Here is a 23,710-nt window from a genome sequence, read left to right on the forward strand (position 1 = left end):
GTCAATTGCCAATACATAATTACCATTGAAGCATTGTTTCATTTTTTTTATTTCAATATATACCAGAAGATCCATGAAAGATAAACACATTTCCTGAAATTCTCTCCTCCTTTGCACTTGACAAAAGTAATCAAAATTTTCAAAAAATGGCAGTAATTTGAAGTGTTGCTGAGTCTAAAACATATCATGTATATTATTGGGAGTGGGTTTAAATGAAAACCACACATCTCATTTTTTATTTGCTATCAAATATATTTTTTGAAATAATTTCATTTTTGAGTGAATTGTAAGATGATTGTAGATGAATTAGATAATTTACATTATTTTAATTAAATCGTTTTAGAATCTCATTTAAAACCATGAAATTTCAGTTTTTTTTTTTTTTTTTGACAACAAAAACTACTTAAACTAAGAAATCACCGGGTTGGATAGCCAACTCGGAGGTAAGGAATCAACATATAACATAGCTGAAGGAGAAAGGAATCAACATATAACATAGCAGAACTCTTCGCACCACGTGCAAGCTTGTCCGCCATTGTGTTTTGTACCCTTGGAATATGTCGGATCTTGAAATTAGGGAAGAAAGTCTTACTGCGGCAAAACTGCTCCATGTGTGTAGCAAAAGCTGGCCATTTTTCAGGTGACGACACCATTTTCACTAGTTGAAAAAAATCCGTCGCAAATACTACTTATGAGAATTGCAAGGTCTTCATGCACTCCATTGCCCAAATCAATGCTTCACATTCCGCATGCAAAGGTGTCATGCTTCGTCTTAGATTCATTGCCCCCATCGTAACCCCGTATGAGTCCCTCGCTCGGCAGTACCAACCCTGACCGGTGAAAACAATTTGCTCCCTCCAGGCCCCATCAACATAGCAAACCCTTGTACCAGGAGATTGCTAGTTTGTTTCTGGCGGTAAATATTCATGATGTTATTGTACCAATAATTGCGCCTCAGCCCAAAGTGTTCCTTCAACCTCTGCTTTACGCAATATTTCCTGAGGATTTCCATTCCTATTCTGATAATTTTTTTCTTTTCTATTTTTCCAGATATACCACATAATCCACGGAAAGCAATCAGAATCAATTCTCTCTGAACCCTCCAAAACAGTTTTATTATTTTTAACTAAGAAAACACACTAAAATAGTTTTAAATCACTAAAAACTTTTTTTAAGGTTCACAACTTATAATATTTCAATAATAACGAATTTAAAAATACTTTCTTAAATAGAAGTTCAATAACACTATTTTTTTAAAAAAAAATTTAAAAGTTTTATAAAAATTTAAATTTAAATTTAGATAATGCATTATTCATTTAATACAAATAAATTCAAATTCGCGACTGAATACACCCTCTAAATTTTTGTGAAATTGAAAAAATACTAATGTTGGATCTACGATTAGATTAAGTCTTATAAAAAAATTATAACGGTTTTAATATATGCATATTATGCATAATAACATTTTTGTTATTGTATATTCTGTGAAGGTTAGCAAGTCTGTTATCAAAATTTGAAATTTACCTATTTTTTTCCCAGTAATTATGGTAATTTTATAGTTTTATGGTTGTTTCGAAATAATTACACTCTTGTATACAAAAGACATGAACAAGTTACTGTACCACGAAACTTTCTTGGGTGGGAATATAAACAGTAGATTCTGATATCTTTAGTCGCCGAGCAGTACTGTAACCGTTCCTCAGAACAAATACCCAAACCGTACGCGTGTAACCCACGCGCCACCCACCAATATCTCTCTTTGTCTCGAGCATCCGCTTCTCTCCTGTCATCCAACCGCTCTCCTTCCCTAATATTGCTTGCTCTTTCTCCGCCGCCGTCGTCTCTCAATTTTAAATCCAGGCTTAGGGTTTCATCACCGAAATCGATAAGAGATTTGGCCCTCTGATTTGAATTCCGACTCATGTGATTGCTGTTTACAAACACGAACAAAAATGATTGATAGGAAGAGGAAAGAGTTCATCAGTGAAGAAGACATGGCCACTCTTTTGCAAAGGTCTCTCTCTCTGTCTTCTAACTTTCGTTATTCGCCGCTTCCAACACTCTTTTATTTACAGATATGACACCATGACGATACTGAAGTTGCTACAAGAGATGGCCTATTACGCTGAACCCAAGATGGACTGGAATGAGATGCTGAAGAAGACTAGTACTGGAATCACCAATGGTAGAGATTATCAGTTGCTATGGCGGCATCTTGCTTATCGAGACTCTCTTCTCCCCGTGGACGACAATGCTCTACCTTTGGTCTCTTATTAGTAGTATCACTTGTCTTGTGCTTATCTTGTGATAGCTGTTCATTACTTGCAGATTTAACAAACTCTTGACTCTTGCTTGTGTAGGATGATGATAGTGACATGGAGTGTGAGTTGGAAACTTCCCCTGCAGTCAATGTTGATGTAGTATCCGAAGCTGTTGCGCATGTGAAAGTAAGATGGATAACTATTCTGAGTCCCTTGTTCTTTTCTTTTCTCTTCTTTTTTCTTGAACCCCTTGTTCAGTTTCTAGAAAAGAGCTGCTTCTCTGTGCCTTTGCTCATAACTGCTGTTTTCTCTGTGGTATTTTATCTGATGAGAGATATATGAGTTCCTGATGTTTATCTATTTTCCTTGAATTTATTTTTCTGTATTATACATTGTTTTCTAGATTCGTATATATGATTGATTCCGTTGATAGCTTTCTCGATATCCAGAAACGATTTGGTGATTTTATATTCCTACTTATGAGAGAACTAGCAGATCATGAATGCATTTTCCTTTGGTTGGATCTTTCAGTTTTGTGTTTTTGATAAGCTCATGAAGGGCAGTAGAAACGTTCAGTATTATGTTCACCAAAATTGGATTCTTCCTGTGGCAAGGAGCTTACTTTTGTATCCTCCTTTCTCTAGTTTTCTGATTCTCCGGCAGTATTGTTCTTGAATTTTTATCATGCTAAGTTCCAAAGTAATTGGTGGAGCATTTATTATTAGAGTCTCAGCTAGTGGCTTGCATACTACCATGCAGTTTTCCTAATAATTTAAGTGGTGACTGCTGTTCTTGGGTATATCAATTTGCCTATTCTGGGTTCCTAATGATTCAAATGCTAAGTTTCCTGATTTATCTCCGTTTTAGGTGATTGCTTCTTCCTTTGTGCCAAGTGATTTAGACATTCCTGAAGACTCAACTTTTGAGGCTCCCTTGACCATAAATATACCTTATGGGCACAGGGGGCCTCAGGAACCATCAGACTCGTATTGGTCGTCTAAAGGGATGAATATCACCTTTCCTATTTCCCTTCAGAAAGCAGCTGAGGGACATAATGGAAATGGGCTAGCCAGTAGCGTGGCTGCTCGTAAGAAAAGGAAAAAATGGTCAGCTGAGGAGGATGAGGAGCTGATCGCTGCTGTGAAACGACATGGTGAAGGAAGCTGGGTGACTATTTCTAAGGAAGAATTTGAAGGAGAGAGAACAGTCTCACAACTCTCGCAGGTTGTAATTTTACTTAGCTGATTTGTTTCATATTTTTGAATAATCTCCATATACTTTGTGCATCCTCTTGTGTCAGCATGAATGAGCGTTCTTGTGTAGTTTATGTATTCTTTCCTGTCACCATTTTTGTTTTTTTCTCGTCAAATTATATTTGATGGTGTCAGGTATAGTAGTGTGAAGAAAGATTTACGAGGACTATTTTGGATGAGTTATCTATGATGGTTTTTGTATATAGCATATTTCTTTCATCGTGTTGGTGGTAACAAACTGAATTTTCTTATTTGCAGCGGTGGGGATTTTTAAGGAAAAGGGGTGATACTTCAAACTCTTCTACCCAATCTGGCCTACACAGAACAGAAGAACAAATGGCAGCTAATCGTGCATTATCTTTGGCAGTGGGAAATCGAGTTCCCTCAAAAAAGGCTGCCGTAGGTATGGCTAACAGAAGATCCTTTCTAGCTAATTCTATTATTTATAAGTTCGTCTAGGCTCTGGTTATGTTATAATATACTTTCTTAGATTGTTCAAGTCCCAACACTTCTCTGAGTTAGCTTTGTCATATGACTGTTTGTTTAGGCATACCTCCAGTGCGTACATCCGGTACCATCACGGGAGCACAAGCCAATGGTGCCAACAATGGTAATTCATTGCAAGGTCAACAGCAGTCTCAGCCAGTAGTTCAAGCAACCCCCCGGGTAGCAACATCGATTCCAACTACAAAATCTCGAGTACCTGCAAAGAAAACAACAGCAAATTCCACTTCGAGATCAGCACTAATGGTAACAGCTAATTCAGTAGCTGCGGCAGCCTGTATGTCTGGCCTGGCAACTACTGCATCAGTGCCAAAGGTTGAGCCCGTAATAAAGGCTTCCCCTGCCGCAGCTTCTTTCCCTCGCCCATCAGCTATATCATCAGCACTGAATGCTGAACCCGTAAAGAATGCTTCCCCTTCTGCAACGTCTTTTCCTCGTCCATCTGGTATATCATCAGCACTGAATGCTGAGCGTGTAAAAGCCGCTTCTGCAGCCTCTTTCCCTCGTCCATCAGGTATATCATCAGCACTGAATGTTGTGCCTGTCAAAACCGGTCCATTAGGCGTTATATCAGCATCAAAGGCTGAGCCTTTTAAAACCGCTCCGGTAGCCTTTTTGCCGCGTCCGTCAGGTACTATATCAGCACCAAATGCTGAGGCTGTAAAAGCCGCTTCTGCGGTGTCTTTGCCTGGTCCGTCAAGTATTATATCAGCATCGAAGGCTGAGCCAGTAAAGAGTGTTGCTGCCGCCGGACCTTCGAATGTAAGGAATGCAGTTACAGGAAGCCCAAGACACGTGCTATCTTCTTCACCTATGGCTCCTTTCTCCAAAGGGCCTACAATCCAGAATAATCCATCTCCTGGTTTTGCGTCGTCAAGATTGGCCCCTACACAGAGAGTTCCTGCGGCTAATGTAATTCCACAAAAGCCAAATGCGGGAGCGGGAGTTACTGCTACTTGCAAGCCTGTTGGTGTGCAGACACAGGGAAACAGAGCAAACCCCATGGTTACACCAACACTTCAATCAAATAAAGCCATCTCAACGAACTCAGTGATTACCACAGCAAAACCGGTGGCTGCAAAGGTGGAGACTCCTAGTCTTTTGCCTAAGCATACCCAAGTACCTCAGACTGAAGTTGGTAGTGGTACCGAGAAAAGTTCGTTGGCTAAACCATCTGAAAAAGAGAGTAGTACCACGGTTTCACCGCTTGTGGTGGCTGAGGCTGAATCAAAATCCAAGGGTGAAGAAAGTAAAGGGAAAAGTCCGGATGTTGCAACCGTTACAGGGACCGAGAAGAAGGGGTCGTAGTTTATATTTCGTGCATTGTTTTAGTGCTTTTATTCTTGTGTTTTCTTAGGACTGGAGTACGATAATGTACAGTAGTAATACTCACTACTTAGTCCAAAGAGATTTTTGAGGTCTAGTAGAAAACAGTAAAGCAGAAAGAAGATACAGTTTGATTTAAAGCAATAGTTTGGGTACAAAGACAGTAAAGCTAGAAAACAAGGAACTAAAAGGAAAGGAAAGTAACAGACACATGACTTGATTGATTATTCAGGGAGGAGCTTTCCAGGTTTAACCTAACTAGACTCTTGTTGCGGAGCTGGAAATGGACTAACACAGGAGAAGAGAGATGCTGAAGCTTGCTTCTGTTTTGTCTGCTTCTTTAACTTGACACCAAACAAGAATGACCTTAATGGAATCCTCGCTTTTCCACTCGAAGAGCTCTTGCTCGGAGTTGTCCTTGCTTCTGTTGCACTTGAGATCCCAATATCCTCTTCCAGTTTACTTAGAATTCTCTCTACGTCTGCCTTCAACACTCTTACACGATCAAGACCCGATTGAAGTTCGCTTGAAACCCTTTTGTTCTCTTGTTTCATGTTAAGTATCTCTCCATGGAACTTTGCAGCTTGGTAACTGCTAATCTCTGAATCACTTACTTTACTACCACCCGAGTGAGCCGTGACTCTTCCGATTTCTTCTTGTATATTAGCTAGCGATGCAAACCTTCCTTGGAGTTCGTCTTTAAGAACTGCACTGTTTTCTAGCCACAACTGCAGCTCTGTTCGAATTTCTCTTAGGTGTCTATAGATAGGTTTTGCCTCTGGTGCAGCTGCGTGCTTGCTTCTTGAAGATTCTTGCTGTTGTTTGCTTTCGATTTTCAGCTTCGTTAGCTCTGACTTCAAATCCTGAACTGTTGTCTGGAACTTCTGTATCTGATGCACCGATGTGCTAAATCTTAACCAGAACTCTAGATTCTCTTCCAAGACAGCGTCGATATCTGCACGCACTTTGTCTTCCACAGCTGGAATCTTTGTTCTCGGGCTATCATCAACGTCTGCAAATTTCACCCTAACCTCATCTGAATTTGTCCTTTCTGGTATTCTCTTCACCTCTCCTACTTGATGATGCGGTGTAGTGGAAACCGAAAAATTAGAAGTTGGTGAAATGCTCACACTTTCATGCTGTCCTTGATCATGTTCCATCTGGTTATTTTCTTCTACTTCATGCGGAGAGTCTTTCTCTAGCGTGCCTAGTTTTTGGCGTAAAGACTGAATCTCTACGTCTTTGTAAGCAACAGCATTCTTGAGTTCTCTTAACTGTAATGCCAGCTCGAAGAATCCTTCTCGGTTCTTCTTCTCAACTTCGCCTAACTTTCTCTTTACTCCTCTGTAGTCCCTTAGCACTGATGTGTAATCATCTAACAGAACCTTCTCTCTGTCCTCCATGCCATCTGGTAACAACTGTCTCCAGTTTGGTGTCTCTTCATCTTCGTCTTCTGTTACCAGTTCTTCTCCTTCTGTTCCAAAATAAGTGCTTGCTGTTTCTGACAAAGCAAAGGAATCTTTAGTCTCAGGTCTCTCTTCTTGAGCTCCTTCAGTGTCTTCACTATCTTTAACTACAATGGCATGTTTCTTCCTGTCTTCAACACTACTTTCCCTTTCCGTCTCCTTCGAGATTGACTTCAGATAATCTTCTGATCCTGAAACAGCTGGCAATTCCTGGAAAATTCCGGCTCCTTCGACATCTTCATCCATCTTCACATCTTGTAACTTGCCAGATAAATCATCAGCAGTCCAATTGGCTTCCTTGAATTGTTTCTGTAGACTCTTGTTCTGATGTTCTACCTTTTGGAATAGCTTTCTAACTTCACTCAGCTCCTTTTCAAGAACTGCTATCCTCTGTTTCATATCCGTGGAATCTGAAACAAGAGACGCCTTGTCCTCCTCTAGACCACGTATATGTTCATGTAAACCATCTGTCTCTGATCTTAATGTCTTCACTAATGCAGTGTGAGACGAAGCATTGCTCTCCAACGAAACAATCTTCTGCACAAGATCATCAATCTTCTCTGCAAGCTTCACAACAGTTAGATTCTCATTTGAATCTTCTCTCTCAGATTCGTAGCTCGATTCTTGAACCACATCTACTTTTGCTTCTGTCTTAATAAACTTATCATGATCATCACTTTCGGGTTTCTCAAACTTGTTCCTCAAGGCATAAAACCTCTCTTTAGCAGTGGTGATTCTTTCCTTCTCAATCTCTGCTTCTTCAACAGATTGCTTCTGTTTCTCTTCAAGCTTAGCTAGTGTGTCCTTACAAGAGCTCAAGGCGGTGCTCGCCATCAATGTCCTAGCGTCACTATCATCAATGGCAGCACCAAGACCAAACTCATCTTGTAAGCTACAAACTCTCTTCTGCATCTCAGTAACTTCATTCTCCAAATCCCAGTACCTCTCATAAGACTCCTCATATGAGCTCCTCACAAACTCTTTCTCCGTCTGCAACGCCAAGATCCCCTTCTGAAGGTTATCAATCTCCTCCAACCCTTCTTCTTTACTCAATCCAGAACTCAAAACCGCCGCTTCCCGCTTTGCTAAAGCGGAAGATACTGTTCTCTTCAGACCAGCTGGTCCTTTTCTTGACAACATCATAGACTGACTCCTGAATTCTTTCATTGGCATCTCCGGGACTTGAGGGATGTTGCTTCCCTTGGGAATCAGATGAAGATGCGGTTGTTTCCGTGGATTCCCTTCGTAATCTTCAGTTTCATCTTCCTCCAGAGGAAACTGAACATGTTCAGGAAAAGCAGTGGCGATTGTGCGGTTTGCGCTTTGAAGCTCTCTAGACAAATGATCATAGCGTTCAGCTAATGCACGGTATGATCGAAAAGCCTCCTCCACGAAACTAACAATCTCTGGTCTCTTACGGTAATACATCTCAGCTCTTCTGGCGAAAGTGTCTCCATCTTCATCTATGATCTTAAGTGTATACTCAACTTTTTCTTCCATATCTAAATCACAAGAGGATTCTTTGTTTAGTGAGATTAAACAATGGGCACACACACATGATCAAGAGCAAGGAAAAATAGAACGTACCTTGAAGATTGTGTTCGAGCCATTTGGATTGCTTTGTACGGATGTGGCTGGCCCACCACCATGAATACGCATTGCTCGCTGCTCTCTGCAACATGTTTTTGTCAGAGGCCGTATCACATCAATGTGATGCTTGTGGGATCAGACAAAGAAGAATCAAACATGGGCGTATATGCTTGTGCAAAATATAAAACATTGATCAGACAAAAAGAGAGAAATAGTCTTTGTCCGAGTATTTTGGTGGATCCTTTGATCAACCTCATTTCTAGGATGACAAATAACAAAAACGAAAATAAGAAATTTCACATCCCTTGCTTTACCTACATTGTTACAAAACAATCCAATAAATAATATTTACTAAAAGCTAAATCAATAGAAAGTTCTCTATTGATCTCTCTTCTTCTTGGACGATCTGAGGACTCTTTCCCCAATGGAAGCTTCACCCTCTTCTCTCCTTCTAACCATCCCTCGAGTCTTCACTCCCACAACACTCAAAACCAAACTCTCCTCATCTCCACCATCCATTCTTGGTGTCCGACATTCCTTGTCTGGTTTCTCAGTAGTAGAACGAAGTAAATCTCTCAAACTGTCAACAGCATCATCCAACATCTTAGCTTGAAAGCGAGGAGAAGCCGTAAAGAGAACATCTTGCAACCTATTCACAGGAATATCATCAAACGAAACGCCGTAATCTTCCTCCTCCTCCTCCTCCAGGAACCCTTCTTCAGTGTAGTCTCTCCAGTGATAAGGAAACCCTAAGAGGAAACGGTTGCAAACCTCAGATGAAAGCCCGTTTTGTAAAGAACGAGATCTGTTGATGAATCCACTGATAGAGACGGTGAGGCCATCAGATGTTTCGAGAGTGGTACTGTCATGTCTTGTTGAGATTGTTGCTGATGAGAAGAGTCTCACTTCAGGCCCGCCTTTTGATTCGAATCCTGCAACGCCCAAACCCTTTTCGTTGGCCTTCTTAGTTAGCCACCAGTCGGACAAAGAGACGGACTTTAGGGTTCCGCCGATGGGTGTGATGGACTTGAAGGAGAAGGGCGTGCGGGGAATCTCGTCCGAATTGGGTTTTGGCACAAATCTGGAGCAACTAGCCGCCCGTGTGGAAATAGGTTCTCGCACAGCTCCCGACCGAGTACGTGGCGAGGAACGGCGTGCTGAGAGTGACTGGAGTTTTGACTTCTTCGCCATCACAACGTCTGGAGAATATCCCGAGGAAAGATAAAAGATATGGAAGGAAGCAAATACTCATTAACTCTCGATAGAAAGAACAATCAATCATCATCTATCTTTTTTTTCTGGGTTAATCATCTTTTTATATCTAAAATGAAAACCTGAAATTTCTTTTCTTTATTTTTTTTTAACAAAAGTAGGATAATAATAAAAAACCTAAACTACATTGAAAGCCAATCCGAAAACCCAAACTAGAGTCGAAGTGCCAACATAGTACACAGCTGAAAGAGAGCCTCGAGCACTTCGTGCAACTTTGTCCGCCATTGAATTTTTTCTCTTGAAATATGCTAGAGTGAAAAATGAGGAAATAACGTCTTACATCTTTGTACTTCCTCCAAGAGAACTCCAAAAAGAGTGCAAAAGCTGTAAATAACGTCGGTACACCATCTTCACCAATTGAAAATAGTCTGTTGTAAACATCATCCCCGTGAACTGTAAGATTTTCATGCATTATATTGCCCAAACCAAAACTTCACATTCATCATTTAAAAATGATAGGTTAGGTCGGATAGTCATTGACCCATGATCTTACCAGAAGTTTCCGAAACATCTCCTCTCATACCCCTAAATGTGAAAGACCAATCTCTCAAGGACCCATTCTATTTTTAAAATTATTTGATTTATTTTTAGTTCTAAAGCTAAGTCTTTTACATATTTACCCCTAACGCTAATAACAAAAAGATAATAGAAACCGACACTTCTCTTTTATTTTATCCTTACTCTTTTTTTTCTCTCTTCTCTCGTCTCGAGCGTTTCTCTCTTCGATTTCTTTCTTCTATCTTTTCTCCCTTCTCTCTGCGGTTCTTTCTTCTATCTTTTCATCACAGGTGATGGAGCCAGCAACAACAAATGTCCAAGGTGATGAAGACGACATCAATGGCAATTTTTTTCTACTCGCGGTTCAGATCCGTTTAGAACAACAACGAGTTAACCTAATACGATGAGGAATTCTGGGTTTATGCTTTGATTTAGGGTTTTTGGTTCTGGATGATTTCTGATTCTAGGCTGTTAAAGAAGATTTTGGGTTTTCTATGATTTAGGGTTCTTATTGTTCTTGCTCTCTCTTTTAAGTCATTTTCGTGTTTTTATTTATTTAATGTTCAGATTTGAATTCTTGTTAACTCAGTATTACTAACTCAGTCAAACTCGGTATACCTAACTCAGTAGTACTCAATATTACGTAGTATTACGCAGTCGAACTTAGTATAACTAACTCTCAGTAGTATGCAGTATAACCAGTATAACTCAATCGGACTCGGTATACCTAAGTGTCAGTATTACGCAGTATTACTAGTATAACTCAATCGGACTCGGTATATCTTAGTGTCAATATTACGCATTATTACCAGTATAACTCGGTATAACCAATATAACTCAGTATAACTAAACACTAGTTTTACCTAGTATAACGAAGTATAACCCAGTACAACTAAGTAATACTATACGGTATAATGTGGTATCTAAAATTTTTAAAATTTTAAAATTTTAAAAAATTAGAATTTTTTTGAAATTTTAAATTTTTGAAATTATTATTTATTATTTTCGAAAATAGAAAAGGGCAAAATCAGGTTTCTATATTTCATTAAAACAATGAGGGTATAGGAGATTTGAGAGGCTCATAGGAGATTGTTCTATGCTATATGGGGGCATGGGAGAAGTTGGCTCGAAGTTTCCCCAGTATTAGAAAACCAACCTTGGACCGAAAATTTATCGTTTTCCTTCCATGATCTATCTATGTAATACCAACGTCCTGTATTATCATGATGATCCTACTCCGCAAGATAAACATCCTGTGGGTTCTTTGAATCATTAATTTGTGCCTTAGCCCATAGAGTTGCCTCTATTTTTTCAACACGCAAAGTCTCTTACGGATTTCCATTTGTGTTCCTATAAATTTTTGCATTCTGATTTTTCATATATACCATAATATCCATGGAAAATGGCTAGAATCAAAATCTCTTTTGGGAGTCTCCAGAAAAAATAATACATATTCGAAAATATCGATGGTGATGGGAATCCACCCGGATTCGAAGGAATCGTAGACAAAGCCCACGTTTGAAGGGCATGTGACATTCAAAAGCACACGGTTGATTGATTCTTCCTCTGCACCACATAGGGCACATTGTGTATCACATTGTATACCTCTTGCTTTTAAATTCTTTGTAACCGGTAAGCTCCTTGAAATAATTTTCCAAATGAAATGTTTCAATTTTGGAGAACATTTAAGTTTTCAAGATAAAGCCAACAAAGGTTTAACATGGGTTCTTATTGGGGTACAAACACTCAATTTTATAACCATATTTCACTGAATATTTCCTAGGTATCGAAAAGTGCCAAATCTTTGTATCCGGTTGTGAAGACCAACTCAACGGAATACTCCGAATGATTTAACATCATCTGGATGAATATATGCCTTTAATAAATCCATATTCCAAGCACTACCGGAAATTCGCTCATTGATAGCGTCCAATAAACGCTATCTATTAATATCGCAGCGTTGTTAGAAACGCTGTGTCTTCCACCGCGACAATAGGTCCGAGAGCTATCGTAGCGGTTTCCTGTTATGCTACGATAGTTACTTTTACGATAGCGTTTTATTATTTGCAATAGTTTAATTTAAAATAGCGTTTTATATATGTTATTACTTTGTTTATTAATGTCATAGTTGGTACTTGTATCAGACTATACAACATTTTAGATAGCGTTTTGTAAAACACTATTGGTATGTATTTGTAATACAATATCATTTTATTTATGTTATTATTTGGTTTAGCACAACATTTTATATAGCGTCTTACTGAGCGCTATTGTTATGTATTTGTAATACAGCGTTTTATTTTGCTTCGTCGGGTACTTTACAATTGCATTTTATTTCTGCAATAGTCTATTATACAATACAAAAAATCAATTTTGCAAATTATTTTTTGTAGCCGGTAAATTTAATTTAATTTTGATATATATGATTTAAATAGAAACTTAGAATTTAATATATTTCATTTAGAAAAGAAAATTTTATTAATCCGAATACAAAATAACATATGGTTTTAATCATAATCAAGTTTTAGCTTCATACTACCAAAACATAAACTGGAAAATTCATTCAGCTTCATGAAAAAAGAACAAATTACATTCAGCTTTTGCTCCTTATGTTCGCCGAGCCTTGCCTCTGGAAGACTCTCCTTCCTCTTGTTTCGGGCGTCTCAGTTGAGACGAGTTGCCTGCACTGTTTCGCATGTTAGTCATAGCTCTGCGGTACATTGGATCGATGTCTTCTTCATCTTCCTCAATGCGGATCAAGTATCCAAGAGCTCTCCGGTACTGTCGTTTTGTGAGCTCGACCACATCATCATCTGCTTCAGCTCTCGGGTACTGTCGTTCTGTGAGCTCGACCACATCATCATCTGCTTCTTGCTGTGGCTGTTGGTGGAGAAATGGTATGAATCCTTTTGCAGGGAGTCCGCAAATGAGGAGGCTCCTTGGTTCTCCCCTAGCTTGCATTTCTGAATCATAGAATAGAAAAGCAACAATTAAATGTTGAACATAAAAAAACATTCCCAATAGTTAGCAAGAGCTCTCTCGACAGTTGAAAGAAGCAGAACCAAATATAAACCAAACTGGACAATTAAACGTTGAACACAAAGCAACAATTAGAAAGACCTAACCTTTAGGAGACCCTGGGGAAATCGGTTAATTCATACATCAACAGAGTGTCGCGGTCCCGATCAGTACATAAACTCGGATCCTGTGCTAAAACATACATCAACACATAAAATATTTAAATTTCATACATCAACTAACACAATACGGCTTTTACATACGTTGACCAATTTTCTGTTAGTCAAAAGTAACAGAATATGAACTGTCTGTTATATATTGACTACGTGTCCGTCGAAAATATTACGTGGCTTTCTATATTTTAAATAATTATTAATTAATAAAAATATAATTTCTAAAAAGAGGTAGGTGCGATTCGAACCTGGGTCTGACCAATGTTACAATGGATCCTTTAGCCACTGTGCCAAACACAATTTATTGATCGTATTCTCTATTATTTTCTATTATGCATAATGAATATATATTTTTTTTAATAATTTCATCTTTTCTTACCTCTCATCATTCAAACAAACTAAATAATCAAAGGGTCATTCTATCCCTTGTTTTTATAGATAACAAAAACAAAATTACCATTTTTAATTGTTTGGAATTATATGTTTTCAAATTTGAACTTTTTCTAATTTTTTATCGATTTATTTTTTCAATATTTTTTTTTCAAATTTTTTTATTGAAATACAAAAATACTTTTTGGAACTATTTTAAAAATTTATATTTTGAAAATTTTAATATTTTTTTAACACAGTAATAATCATTAATCTAATTACATACACTTATGATTTATATACTTTGTGGAACTAATTCTAAATAATTAAAAACTCAGAACAAGGAATATGAACATATGAAAATGTGTAATTATGTAGGAATATGTAAATAAAAGGATATGTTGACCTAAATATGTTCATATTCCTTGTTATGAATTTTTATTATTTAGAATTAGTTCCACAAAGTATATAAATCATATGTAATTAGCTTAATGATTGTTACTGTGTTTAAATAAAATATTAAAGTTTCAAAATATAATTCTTTAAAATAGTTTTAAAAATTATTTTTGAATTTCAATAAAAAAATTGAATTTTTTTTTGAAAAAGTTCAAATTTGAAAACATATAATTCCAAACAATTAAAAATAATAATTTTGTTTTTATTATCTATAAAATAAGGGATAGAATGACCCTTTGATTATTTAGTTTGTTTGGATGATGAGAGGAAAAAAAATATGAAATTTAAAAAAAAAAAATATTCGTTAGGTATAATAGAAAATAACAGAGAATACAATCAATAAATTGTGTTTGGCATAGTGGCTAAAGGATCTAATGTAACATTGGTCAGACCTAGGTTCGAGTCTCACCTACTCTTTTTAGAAATTATATTTTTATTAATTAATAATTATTTAAAATATAGAAAGCAACATAATATTTTCGACGGACACGTAGTCAGTATATAACGGACAGCTCATATTCTGTTACTTTTGACTAACAGAAAATTGGTCAATCACACAAGTAATAAAATGCAAATATACTGATCAGATAGGAGGTACACGCCGGCAATAAAATCGACCAATCATATTTCAGTTTTTTGCCACGTTAGCAGTGGTCATCTAACTTGGGCTTCTCGATTTCTTTTGTTAATATGTCGTGTTATATCATTGGCCCATGTAGCCCATCAGATTTGCGAGACGGAAATCTGATACCTCGCCTCTTGATCTCGCCCTTTCTCATTTCTACGAACCCTAATTTTCAGATCGATTCGTCACCCCCTTTGCTTTTCCTTTTCTTTGTTCCGTTCCTTTGCTCTTCCACTTCTTTGTTCCGTTTCACGATCTGACAGACGAACAATCGATACATCTACCTTTACTCTCATTTATTTATGGCTTCTCTAGGCTTTTCTCATTCAGATTTAATTTATAAAACTCTTGATCAGAGCTTTATTTTGATTAAGCTTCGTTGTCTATTCTCATTAGTACATTGCGATGAGTTCCATCGGAAAATCCACGTTTGCAAGTGATTCCAACTCGGAGAAACCAAAAGGCGTTGAGGTTGACTCCTTTCCCGGACCGATCAAGCCCATCGGCGCACCCTATGTCTCTTCCGGCCTCTCGATCGGTGATCCCCACTCGAAGACAGCCAAAGGCCAGGCGTCGGTCTCCTCCGGTCTGACTAAACCCATCGGCAAGAACCCCAATGGTAAGAACCCGTATCGTTTCGTTGTCCAATTAAATAGTCCGTTTGATTGCCAAAACAAATTATAGAGTCTGAAGCTTTGTGATTTAAGACAATGAGATGAATAATATAATTTTTTTTATAATAGTTATATTTGATTATTAAGAAATTAAAAAAGCATATGTAATTGTGGTACAAAGTTGAGTTTCCTTTTTTGATGATGGCAACGTTCATGTTCATCTGCAGGTACGATCATTCACACCACGAAGACCGGTGTCTCTTCAGGCGTTAGAGGCAAAGCTGCTGTCTCCTCTGGCGTCAGGGGAAAAGCCATTGTCTCCGATGTTGGGGAAGTGATGGCTTTCAAAGATGTGAAATTCGGACCTAATCAAGGCGAGTTGAGGTTTCGGTTGATCCATTTTTGGGAAGCTCGAAATGTTCTGACGAAGGTGATTATTGGTCTCGAGATGCTTCTCATCGACCAAGAGGTATAAACCGTATTCTTTATTACAGTTTAGTTTAAAAATTGTTTAGCCGAGATGCTGATAAATCATTTTAGATCCAAATTATCGTTTTATTCTTTTGTTCTTTTAATGAATTCATAACAAGTGTTTGCTATTGTTGATAGTACCATAACTATAAATTTGTTGTTGATGCACTACGGGTTATATATCTTTAAATTTTTTTTTTAAGATTTCCTCTCTAGCATTTCTGATTTAATTTGTTTAATGTTGTTAACAAGAAACTGTTATCCAGGGCTTCATCCCAGCTGGGAGGATAGAGACTTATTTGCCACACATGAAAGCTGGTGGCATTTACAGGCTCAATAGTTTTTACGGGTCTAAGAACAAGACTTTGTATCGGGTAGCCGACCCAAGTGTCACCATCACTTTCTCATCGACTTCTGTCCTCTCTGATCTAGAGGACAATTTGGTTTGTTTCCCTGAGGACCGTTTCCGGTTCCGTGGATATGAGGAGTTCGATGCTGCCTGCGACTTGAGAGAGGATCTTTATGGTAAGTCTTCACTGTTGTATATGATAATGTTTAATCTAATCTTAGATGATATGTTTTCATTCGATCAAATATATTCAGCATTGTTGGCTAGGATTGTGTTTTGATCCAGACTTACATTTTTAGATTTCGTTGCTGGGTTATAAGATATAAAGCATTGAGTTTGATTGTTTTATTTTGCAGATTATGTTGGCCACATCAAGCTTGTGAATGGGCAGGTTCTCAGTGACAGTATCGTGCTAGATGATGCTGAGATAGCTTCATCCCGCCGAGTTCTGCTTCATGTTCAAACACATGAGTAAGCTAATATGTATCTTTTTACTTTTCATTTTGGTAAATTCATCTATCCTTTTGTCTCTCTTATCACACGAGTTTTGGATGTTGCAGTGGTCCGGTGATGAAGTTATACCTATGGTACAAGGCTGCTTTTGATTTTAGTGGAAAAATTAAAGCATCTGGAGGAACTGCACGTGTTATTTTGGTCACCACCTTAAACCCGAAACGATTTGGAGGTTCGTATTATCAACTTACTTATTGTTTTAAGAAGTACATAGGATGATTAATGAATCTATCTGGTTATGTTAGCTTTAAATAATATGATTGCATTTGATAGAAATTGGCGCTTATTAGCTATGAGTGAACCGATAGGTTCTGAGATAACAAATATTATAGATATACATTATTATACATCTCATTTTACATCAAATTTTGACTCTGTATTATAACATTGGATCTGTTATAGGTGCCCTAGCTCTCTCCTCTATGACATCATCACGTGTATTTTTGGACAGTGATGTCCAAGCAACCCGTGATTATCTCACTTGGTAAGCATTCCTTTATTAAATGTTGTTCGTTGTTATTCCATCATTGTATTTGATGTTTGGATGTTTGCTCAGGTTGAACTCGAACTTAGCTGTTGCTAACAGAGTTGATGCAGCCGTTGTCACTAAGACTGAGACAGTGACTATAGGCAAGCTCTTTTCCTTTATGAAGCAGGAAGCTGCCAAGGTCGTACAGTACCAATGAATAACACATTCAATATGATAGTCATAGTTTCTCATTAAATTGTTTAATATTTTGCAGGTTGCTTGGTTCGAGTGCATAGCAACCATTGGTGATGTTGCGCACGGTTCAGCATGGTATTACATAGGCTGTGGTGTGTGCCACACTAAGGCAACCAAAGGGCGTACCACCCTTATGTGTAAAAAATGTGGGAAAAGCGATATTGTTGGTGTTGCACAGTAAGTGGTTCAGATTTACTTACACTCATACTTCAATGCATTCATTGATAATCTGCTCATGACACAGGTACTTAGCCAGGATCTCTGTGTATGATAATGATGATCAGGCGTCTTTTGTTCTCCTTGGTGATGCTGGTCATGAGTTGACTGGAAAGAAAGCTTCTGAGTTGGTTGAGAGTTATTTCGAGGTAGTTGCAAACCTGCCTCTCTTTGTTATTTGAAACTGTCTTCTCCCCCATATATTTAGAAATATATAGTGATAATTGTTTAAGTGTATGTTAGGCCAATGAGGATGTAGGAGATGATCATTTGGTCCCGGTGCCTCAAGCTCTGATCGATTCCATAGGACAGACTCACAAATTCATTGTGAAGGTATCAAATCACAATTTGACTGGCAAGACCCATACTTTGACTGTGACAAAGGTGCTCACTCCAGAAGTTCCAGAACTTGAAGGCAATTTAGTAGGAAATGTGATTTTACTAGATGCCCAGGGACCTTTGCAGAAGGGAGTTGCTGAGGATGGTCCTTCCACACGTTTTGAAGAATCTGATGGTCAGGGGGTGAAAAGAGCTGCTAATAATGTTGAGGCAGAAGATCCCAAGCGAGCCAAATGTGGCTAAAGTGTGAAAGTGGTGGTTTTATGGTTACTAAAACTCTATGCTTTGTTTTTTTCCAATTTCAGACTTTATCTTTGCATCATTGACTATCTTTCTTATGATCTGTGTTGGCTATACTATGTACAATGATCTCTTTCTTTGAGTTCAATGTTTGATCATTTTAGTTTCATTAGAACTGATGCTTTACGAATTTTAGATGAGATTTGTGGCCTTTGTCTTCTCCAAACCAAAGGATGTCTAGGCCGCGGTCGTACCATAACCAAGATATGGTATAGTGTGTTGCTCATAGCTTATAGGGTTGACGATCTAGCTTCTGAACTAAAGTATAGCGACATTACAAGTAGAGACTCATAAAATTGGAGTTTAAAAATAAAAAGTCGGGTATTCTTGCGATCTAAGGGATTCATAGTGGAAACTTGATTCTTCAGTTCACTTTGTACTTTTTTCACTTTGTACTTTTGTTTAATAGTATATCGCATGAGTTCAATGTTTTTGACTCTATGACAAATAAGATACAAAAAAGAGCGTGTATATGTATCAGAACATTAGGAAATCATTCAACATACTATAAGCTGAAATGATTTAATTTTTTCAAAACTATTATATATTTATAAAGGTGAAAAATGAGGAGGCTAACTCCCAAGCAGATGACCAAATCCAATATTTGTATAAGCTCTTGAGGAGATGGAGTTATATACATTATAAACATCAATCAAACCCAATTAAACTAGGAACATAAAAAGGAAATTAAAAAATAAGAAAAAAGGAAAAAAAGACATTGCAGTGAAATCTATTTTGATACCAAATATAAAAATTAAAAATACAATTTTCTTGCTATCAAAAAACAATATATTCATTACATCTGTATTAGATGCCCAAACAATAATTTAGATGAAAATATTATCCAACTAAGATTTCGGATTGAGTATTGGTTTAGTACCAATGAATATATATATATATATATATTCATGTTATCTAGAAGTGGGCATAGCACAAATAATCTTTTTTTTTAATATAAAAAAAATTCAGTAATGCCAAATAATCACTCCATTCATAGCGTCATTTACCAAAGTAATATAACAACAGTTGAGTCCAATAACATCAATCATAACCATTCTTTAAAAATGAGTTGCACAACTCTTTACATATAAAAAGAGTTACAAACAATGATGTGTATATTTCTTCCTTTTTAAGTCAATAACGGTACTTATCACGACAATTATGTCATGTATATGGTTTTAAATTAGAGTGGCTTCTTTCTTCTAGAGGACTTATGTTCATTTCTCTTTGCAATTAACATTCCAGATTTCATTCCTGGTGTGAATATACAATATACACACAAGAAGAAAACCGATTGTCCAACCAAAAACATACATCAAACATTAAAGAGTGATAACAACAATTTCATTAACTCAGAACAATAAAACCAAATGTGTAACTTACAACACAACTGTTACGAAAAATTCATAGACAGTCAACTTACCTCAGCCATTAGCACCTAGAAATTTGAAGAGAACCCATTCCGGAGGATGCTGACAAAGTGTGCTCCATCTGCCAAGACAAATTCATTGGAAATGGTGATGTAAACTCACTGAGGTGCAATCACATATATCATCACCTATGCATCGTGGAGTGGATTCGCCATAACCTAAGTTGTCCCACATGTCAGGATACACATTTTTAACTACAATTTTCCGTTTCTTACTACCATTGAACCATTCATATCATCACCAATGCATTTTAGCCTGGATCAAGATCATCTTAACATGCCCAGTATGCAGATCAACACTAACTTGGCATAAAAGACCACTTATAATTTTGAGAGTCCAAATGCTTAATTTTCTGGATATTAGCTAAGGTTTAGGAAATTTCTTAATACATGTGTCATGTATATTAAATATAATGATATTTGTATAAACCCGGGTGTAGTCCGGGCAAAATAAATAACCAAGATAAAGAATATATACAGATCTTAACTTATAATTTAGTTAACTTTTTATTAATTTTACTAATATCCTACATAAAACTCCAATAAAACACAACAAAATATTTCAAATATTTTAAAATTTACATTTATGTTTATAATTCTATAACAAGTTTCAGTGTATATCATATTTGTTCGATTTTTAAATATAAATATAAAAATTAAACTTATATTATAGGAAAAAATCCGGGCTTAGCCCGGAAAACCCCCTAGTGTATGTAAAAGCCGAATTGTGTTAGTTGATGTATGAAATTTAAATATTTTATGTGTTGATGTATGTTTTAGCACAGGATCCGAATGTATGTATTGATCGGGACCGTGGCACTCTGTTGATGTATGAATTGGCTGAATTCCCGGGGTCCCTCTCACCTTTGCTCGTTCGTGCTTTAACCGAGAGGAAAGCTACAAAAAGAAACGGATCAGAAGCATTCTTGCGGCACCGATTAAGTATCAAAGTGTGAAACTTAAGATTAGATAAAACAAATAGACGATTAATTGTACCTCGTTTCTGTATCTGCTTCTTGCGGCGCCGAAAACGCTGAACCATGACCCAAATCTCTTCACAGAAGACGGCGAAAGTAAGGGTTCATCGTCGGAGAGGGTTACAGATTTTGCCAAAGAGGGTAAGGGTTACCGAGATTGTGGAGCCTAAGACATATGAGAAGGTTGCAGAGATATGAGATTGCTTTCTTTTGAGGGAGAAATGAGATGTGAGAAGGTTTTAGGGTTACGAGATAGTTTTCTTACTAGAGAGATTGTTTTCATTAGTAGGTTAAGAGTTGATGCTGATTTAACGGTGAGATGTGAGAAGGTTAATCAGATCGTGTGGTTTAGGATAGCTATATAATATGATTGGTTGTTATCGTAAATTTTGTTCTTATGTCATTTAAACATTTTTTTAATTTAAAATCTATTAAAATTATTTGTATGAAACTAAAAATGTGTTATGATTAATACTAATTAGTTAATAATCATAAAAACATTACAATCTATTTTAAAATTCTTTTTTTTTTTATGTTTTTATTTATAATTTATGAAATATTTGTCAAGATTGAAACACTAGACACTAAAATGTATACCCTAACCATCTTAGTGGATAAAATTTAGAGTTTAAGTTTTGAATAATTGAAAAATATTGTAAGATTCGATTTCAGGTTATTATTGTTACAAAATTTAATTAAAATTAATCTTATTTTAGTTTATTGATTTTTTTTATGAATTATGTGTCAAGATTGAACACTATGCCCTAAAATATCATGGGTTGAGAGTTTAGGTTTTGAATGATGAAACATATTTGATAATTATTTTAAAAATATATTTTTATATTTTAAATTAGTTTGATTATGAAATTTGTGTCAAGATTGAACACCATACCCTAAATTGTATACCCTAAACTATTTAGGGTTTTCGATTTGAATGTTTGAAACATTATATTTTATTTTTATTGAGCAACTGTTTTTCGGAAAAAGTCCTTTTATTTTGTTTATTTATAATTTATGAATTTAATAATTTATATTTTTTGTTATTATATTGAAACTAAGAAATGAACAAGTGTACCTAAGTAATAATTTAACAAACAAGCAAAACACCAAATATTCCAAGTAGTACATAATACAAATTAACACAAACTTATAGTTGTTTTTTTAAAAGTACTAAGAGCATTCACGTTTTTAAAAGAAAAACATAGTAGATTTCCTAAAGTACATTCCTTGAGCATTCATATGTAAAGGAGTTTGTCATTTTGCCAAGCAACTATACTTCCTTGAGCATCAGCAATGATTTGAAGTTCTGAATTAGTTTTCCAAAGCGGTGCATCTTCAATGAGAGGAACATCAACACATATCTTGGTTGCATTGGGGCCTAAGCGAACAAAATGAACTACATCATCTGGATTAGTCGAGTTTTCGACCTTCTGCAACCTTCTCCCCTGATCCTTTGCAATCTAAGAGGATGCACTTCTTTTTCTCGATCTTGCTGGTGTTAGAGCTGTTGCACTCTAAACAGAAATTCCTTACAACAAATCATTCAGCCGCAGAAGAAAATTAGCAACAACAATCAAGACTGAGAATGTTTAGAGTCTTACCGCATATGATCTACTTTTCGACATCAGTTCATCTCTATTTGCTTGTACAGTAGCCGTAAGAATCTTATGGATAGGCCATGGGATGTTCTCACCGAGTGTATCACCAATCTTCGACTTCTTCGCATTTGGTCTCCATAACCTTCTTCATTTACTACCCTATCTACTTTGACAATAGCAGCACTAGGACTCAAAGGAATGTTGTTTACCAGTTTATTTGGGTCAGTTGACTCGAGACGACCCTCAGCAACAAGTACATCCTCCTTTGACCAATCATAGATCAGGATTCTATCGCCTTCTGCATATGTAGCCTACAAAGGCATGTTTAAGAAACACAAAACGAACACTAGATTAGTTATCAACATGATTCCGCAGCATCTTTACATATTTACTTACCGTTGAATCAGCAGTCTTATTATTTGCTGAGTAGTCTTCATCCAGAATGAGCTTATCAAGATGCCATGCAATTTTCATTCCAATGGCTTGGCCAAGTGTGGTAACAGATGTCGTAGGCCTCCAGATAGGTGCTTCTTCATTTGTAACCGACTTAACTAAAATAGCACCAGCATGCATACCAAGTGGAATTCATCCAATTTTGTATGTTGGTTCAGATGAGCAGAATTCTCCTTCTCCGATGACAACATCATCAACTGAACACCAGTCTAAAATCTGAAACCTAGGTCCTTTGCTAAGATCACTGACCTCAGAATTGGAGACACCATCAAGATGATTCTGAGAGAAAAAGAGAAGGAAAAAGTTAAACAGTAATGATTATAACATTAACTTCCTAACTTATAAAGCCAAAATTGATGTTAACTTACACTTTTTGATGCAGTTAATCCACGAACTGCGTCCTGCAAACCACGAACTGTATCCTGCAATTCAGCATGTTTAGCTTCAAGCATCAGTACATGTGAGTCTCTGGCCTGCATGAATGCTATCTTCGTAGCAGTTATTCCTCTGCCCATTCCTCTAATCCTTCCTAGTTTATCTTTTCCTAGGACCTGACTCACAGCATCGTCGTTAACACTCGTACTGGCAGTTGATTCCATTGCACTATCAATCGTTTTGATTTTTTGCTGATTTCAAAGAATAAGACAGTAATAGCATAAGACACTAAAGGTTCAGACAACAAGAAGAATAATTCACTAAAAGATTTAGAATGTTTACAATAGTATCTTCAAGCTCAGGCCTCACAGGTATCCCATCTGAATGTGTATGTCCTGCTATCCGTACCTTACTCCTAGTCACTTTTGTGGGGTCTGAACTGTTTTTCTTCTACAATTGACAAAAGGATATTACATTATTACAAGTTCCCGGAAAGTAGAATTAACAGAATCATACCATTTCATGAGCCAAGCGAACCATT

The 23,710-nt window shown here is 36.8% G+C and overlaps 3 protein-coding genes across 4 annotated transcripts; 1 reads left to right on the forward strand and 2 right to left on the reverse strand.

Moving 5' to 3' along the window:
* The first annotated feature begins 1,631 nt into the window (after nt 1-1,631).
* LOC106376681 (cell wall protein AWA1) lies at nt 1,632-5,488 on the forward strand. Of its 2 annotated transcripts, XM_013816784.3 has the most exons (6): nt 1,632-2,014; nt 2,076-2,265; nt 2,361-2,447; nt 3,129-3,485; nt 3,773-3,917; nt 4,062-5,488. In XM_013816784.3, the coding sequence occupies exons 1-6, from the start codon at nt 1,953-1,955 to the stop codon at nt 5,324-5,326; spliced, it is 2,106 nt and encodes a 701-aa protein (XP_013672238.2). In that variant the 5' UTR covers nt 1,632-1,952; the 3' UTR covers nt 5,327-5,488. The 2 variants fall into 2 exon arrangements, with proteins under 2 accessions (XP_013672238.2, XP_013672239.2); XM_013816785.3 differs by lacking the exon at nt 1,632-2,014 and having other exon boundaries at nt 2,076-2,276.
* On the reverse strand, nt 5,453-8,629 carry LOC106376679 (protein NETWORKED 2A-like). The gene is made up of 2 exons (XM_048745855.1): nt 8,398-8,629; nt 5,453-8,312 (listed from the first exon to the last, which is right to left on the reverse strand). The coding sequence occupies exons 1-2, from the start codon at nt 8,489-8,491 to the stop codon at nt 5,599-5,601; spliced, it is 2,808 nt and encodes a 935-aa protein (XP_048601812.1). The 5' UTR covers nt 8,492-8,629; the 3' UTR covers nt 5,453-5,598.
* Nucleotides 8,568-9,591, reverse strand: LOC106376682 (protein EMBRYO DEFECTIVE 1674). The gene has a single exon (XM_022694925.2). It carries the CDS (start codon nt 9,589-9,591, stop codon nt 8,779-8,781), a length of 813 nt encoding a protein of 270 aa, XP_022550646.1. The 3' UTR covers nt 8,568-8,778.
* Between the last annotated feature and the right edge of the window lie 14,119 nt (nt 9,592-23,710).

Source organism: Brassica napus, chromosome C1 (genome assembly GCF_020379485.1).
Source record: "Brassica napus cultivar Da-Ae chromosome C1, Da-Ae, whole genome shotgun sequence".
Taxonomy (NCBI): domain Eukaryota; kingdom Viridiplantae; phylum Streptophyta; class Magnoliopsida; order Brassicales; family Brassicaceae; genus Brassica; species Brassica napus.

Bases quoted from the DNA above. Each gene is read 5' to 3' on its own strand.
- LOC106376681 (XM_013816784.3), top strand. From the start codon at position 1,953: ATGATTGATAGGAAGAGGAAAGAGTTCATCAGTGAAGAAGACATGGCC. The intron at 2,266-2,360 runs GTCTCTTATTAG...TTGCTTGTGTAG, and splicing joins ACGACAATGCTCTACCTTTG to GATGATGATAGTGACATGGA. The intron at 3,486-3,772 runs GTTGTAATTTTA...TCTTATTTGCAG, and splicing joins CAGTCTCACAACTCTCGCAG to CGGTGGGGATTTTTAAGGAA.
- LOC106376679 (XM_048745855.1), bottom strand. From the start codon at position 8,491: ATGTTGCAGAGAGCAGCGAGCAATGCGTATTCATGGTGGTGGGCCAGC. The intron at 8,313-8,397 runs GTACGTTCTATT...CTTGTGATTTAG, and splicing joins GCTCGAACACAATCTTCAAG to ATATGGAAGAAAAAGTTGAG.
- LOC106376682 (XM_022694925.2), bottom strand. From the start codon at position 9,591: ATGGCGAAGAAGTCAAAACTCCAGTCACTCTCAGCACGCCGTTCCTCG.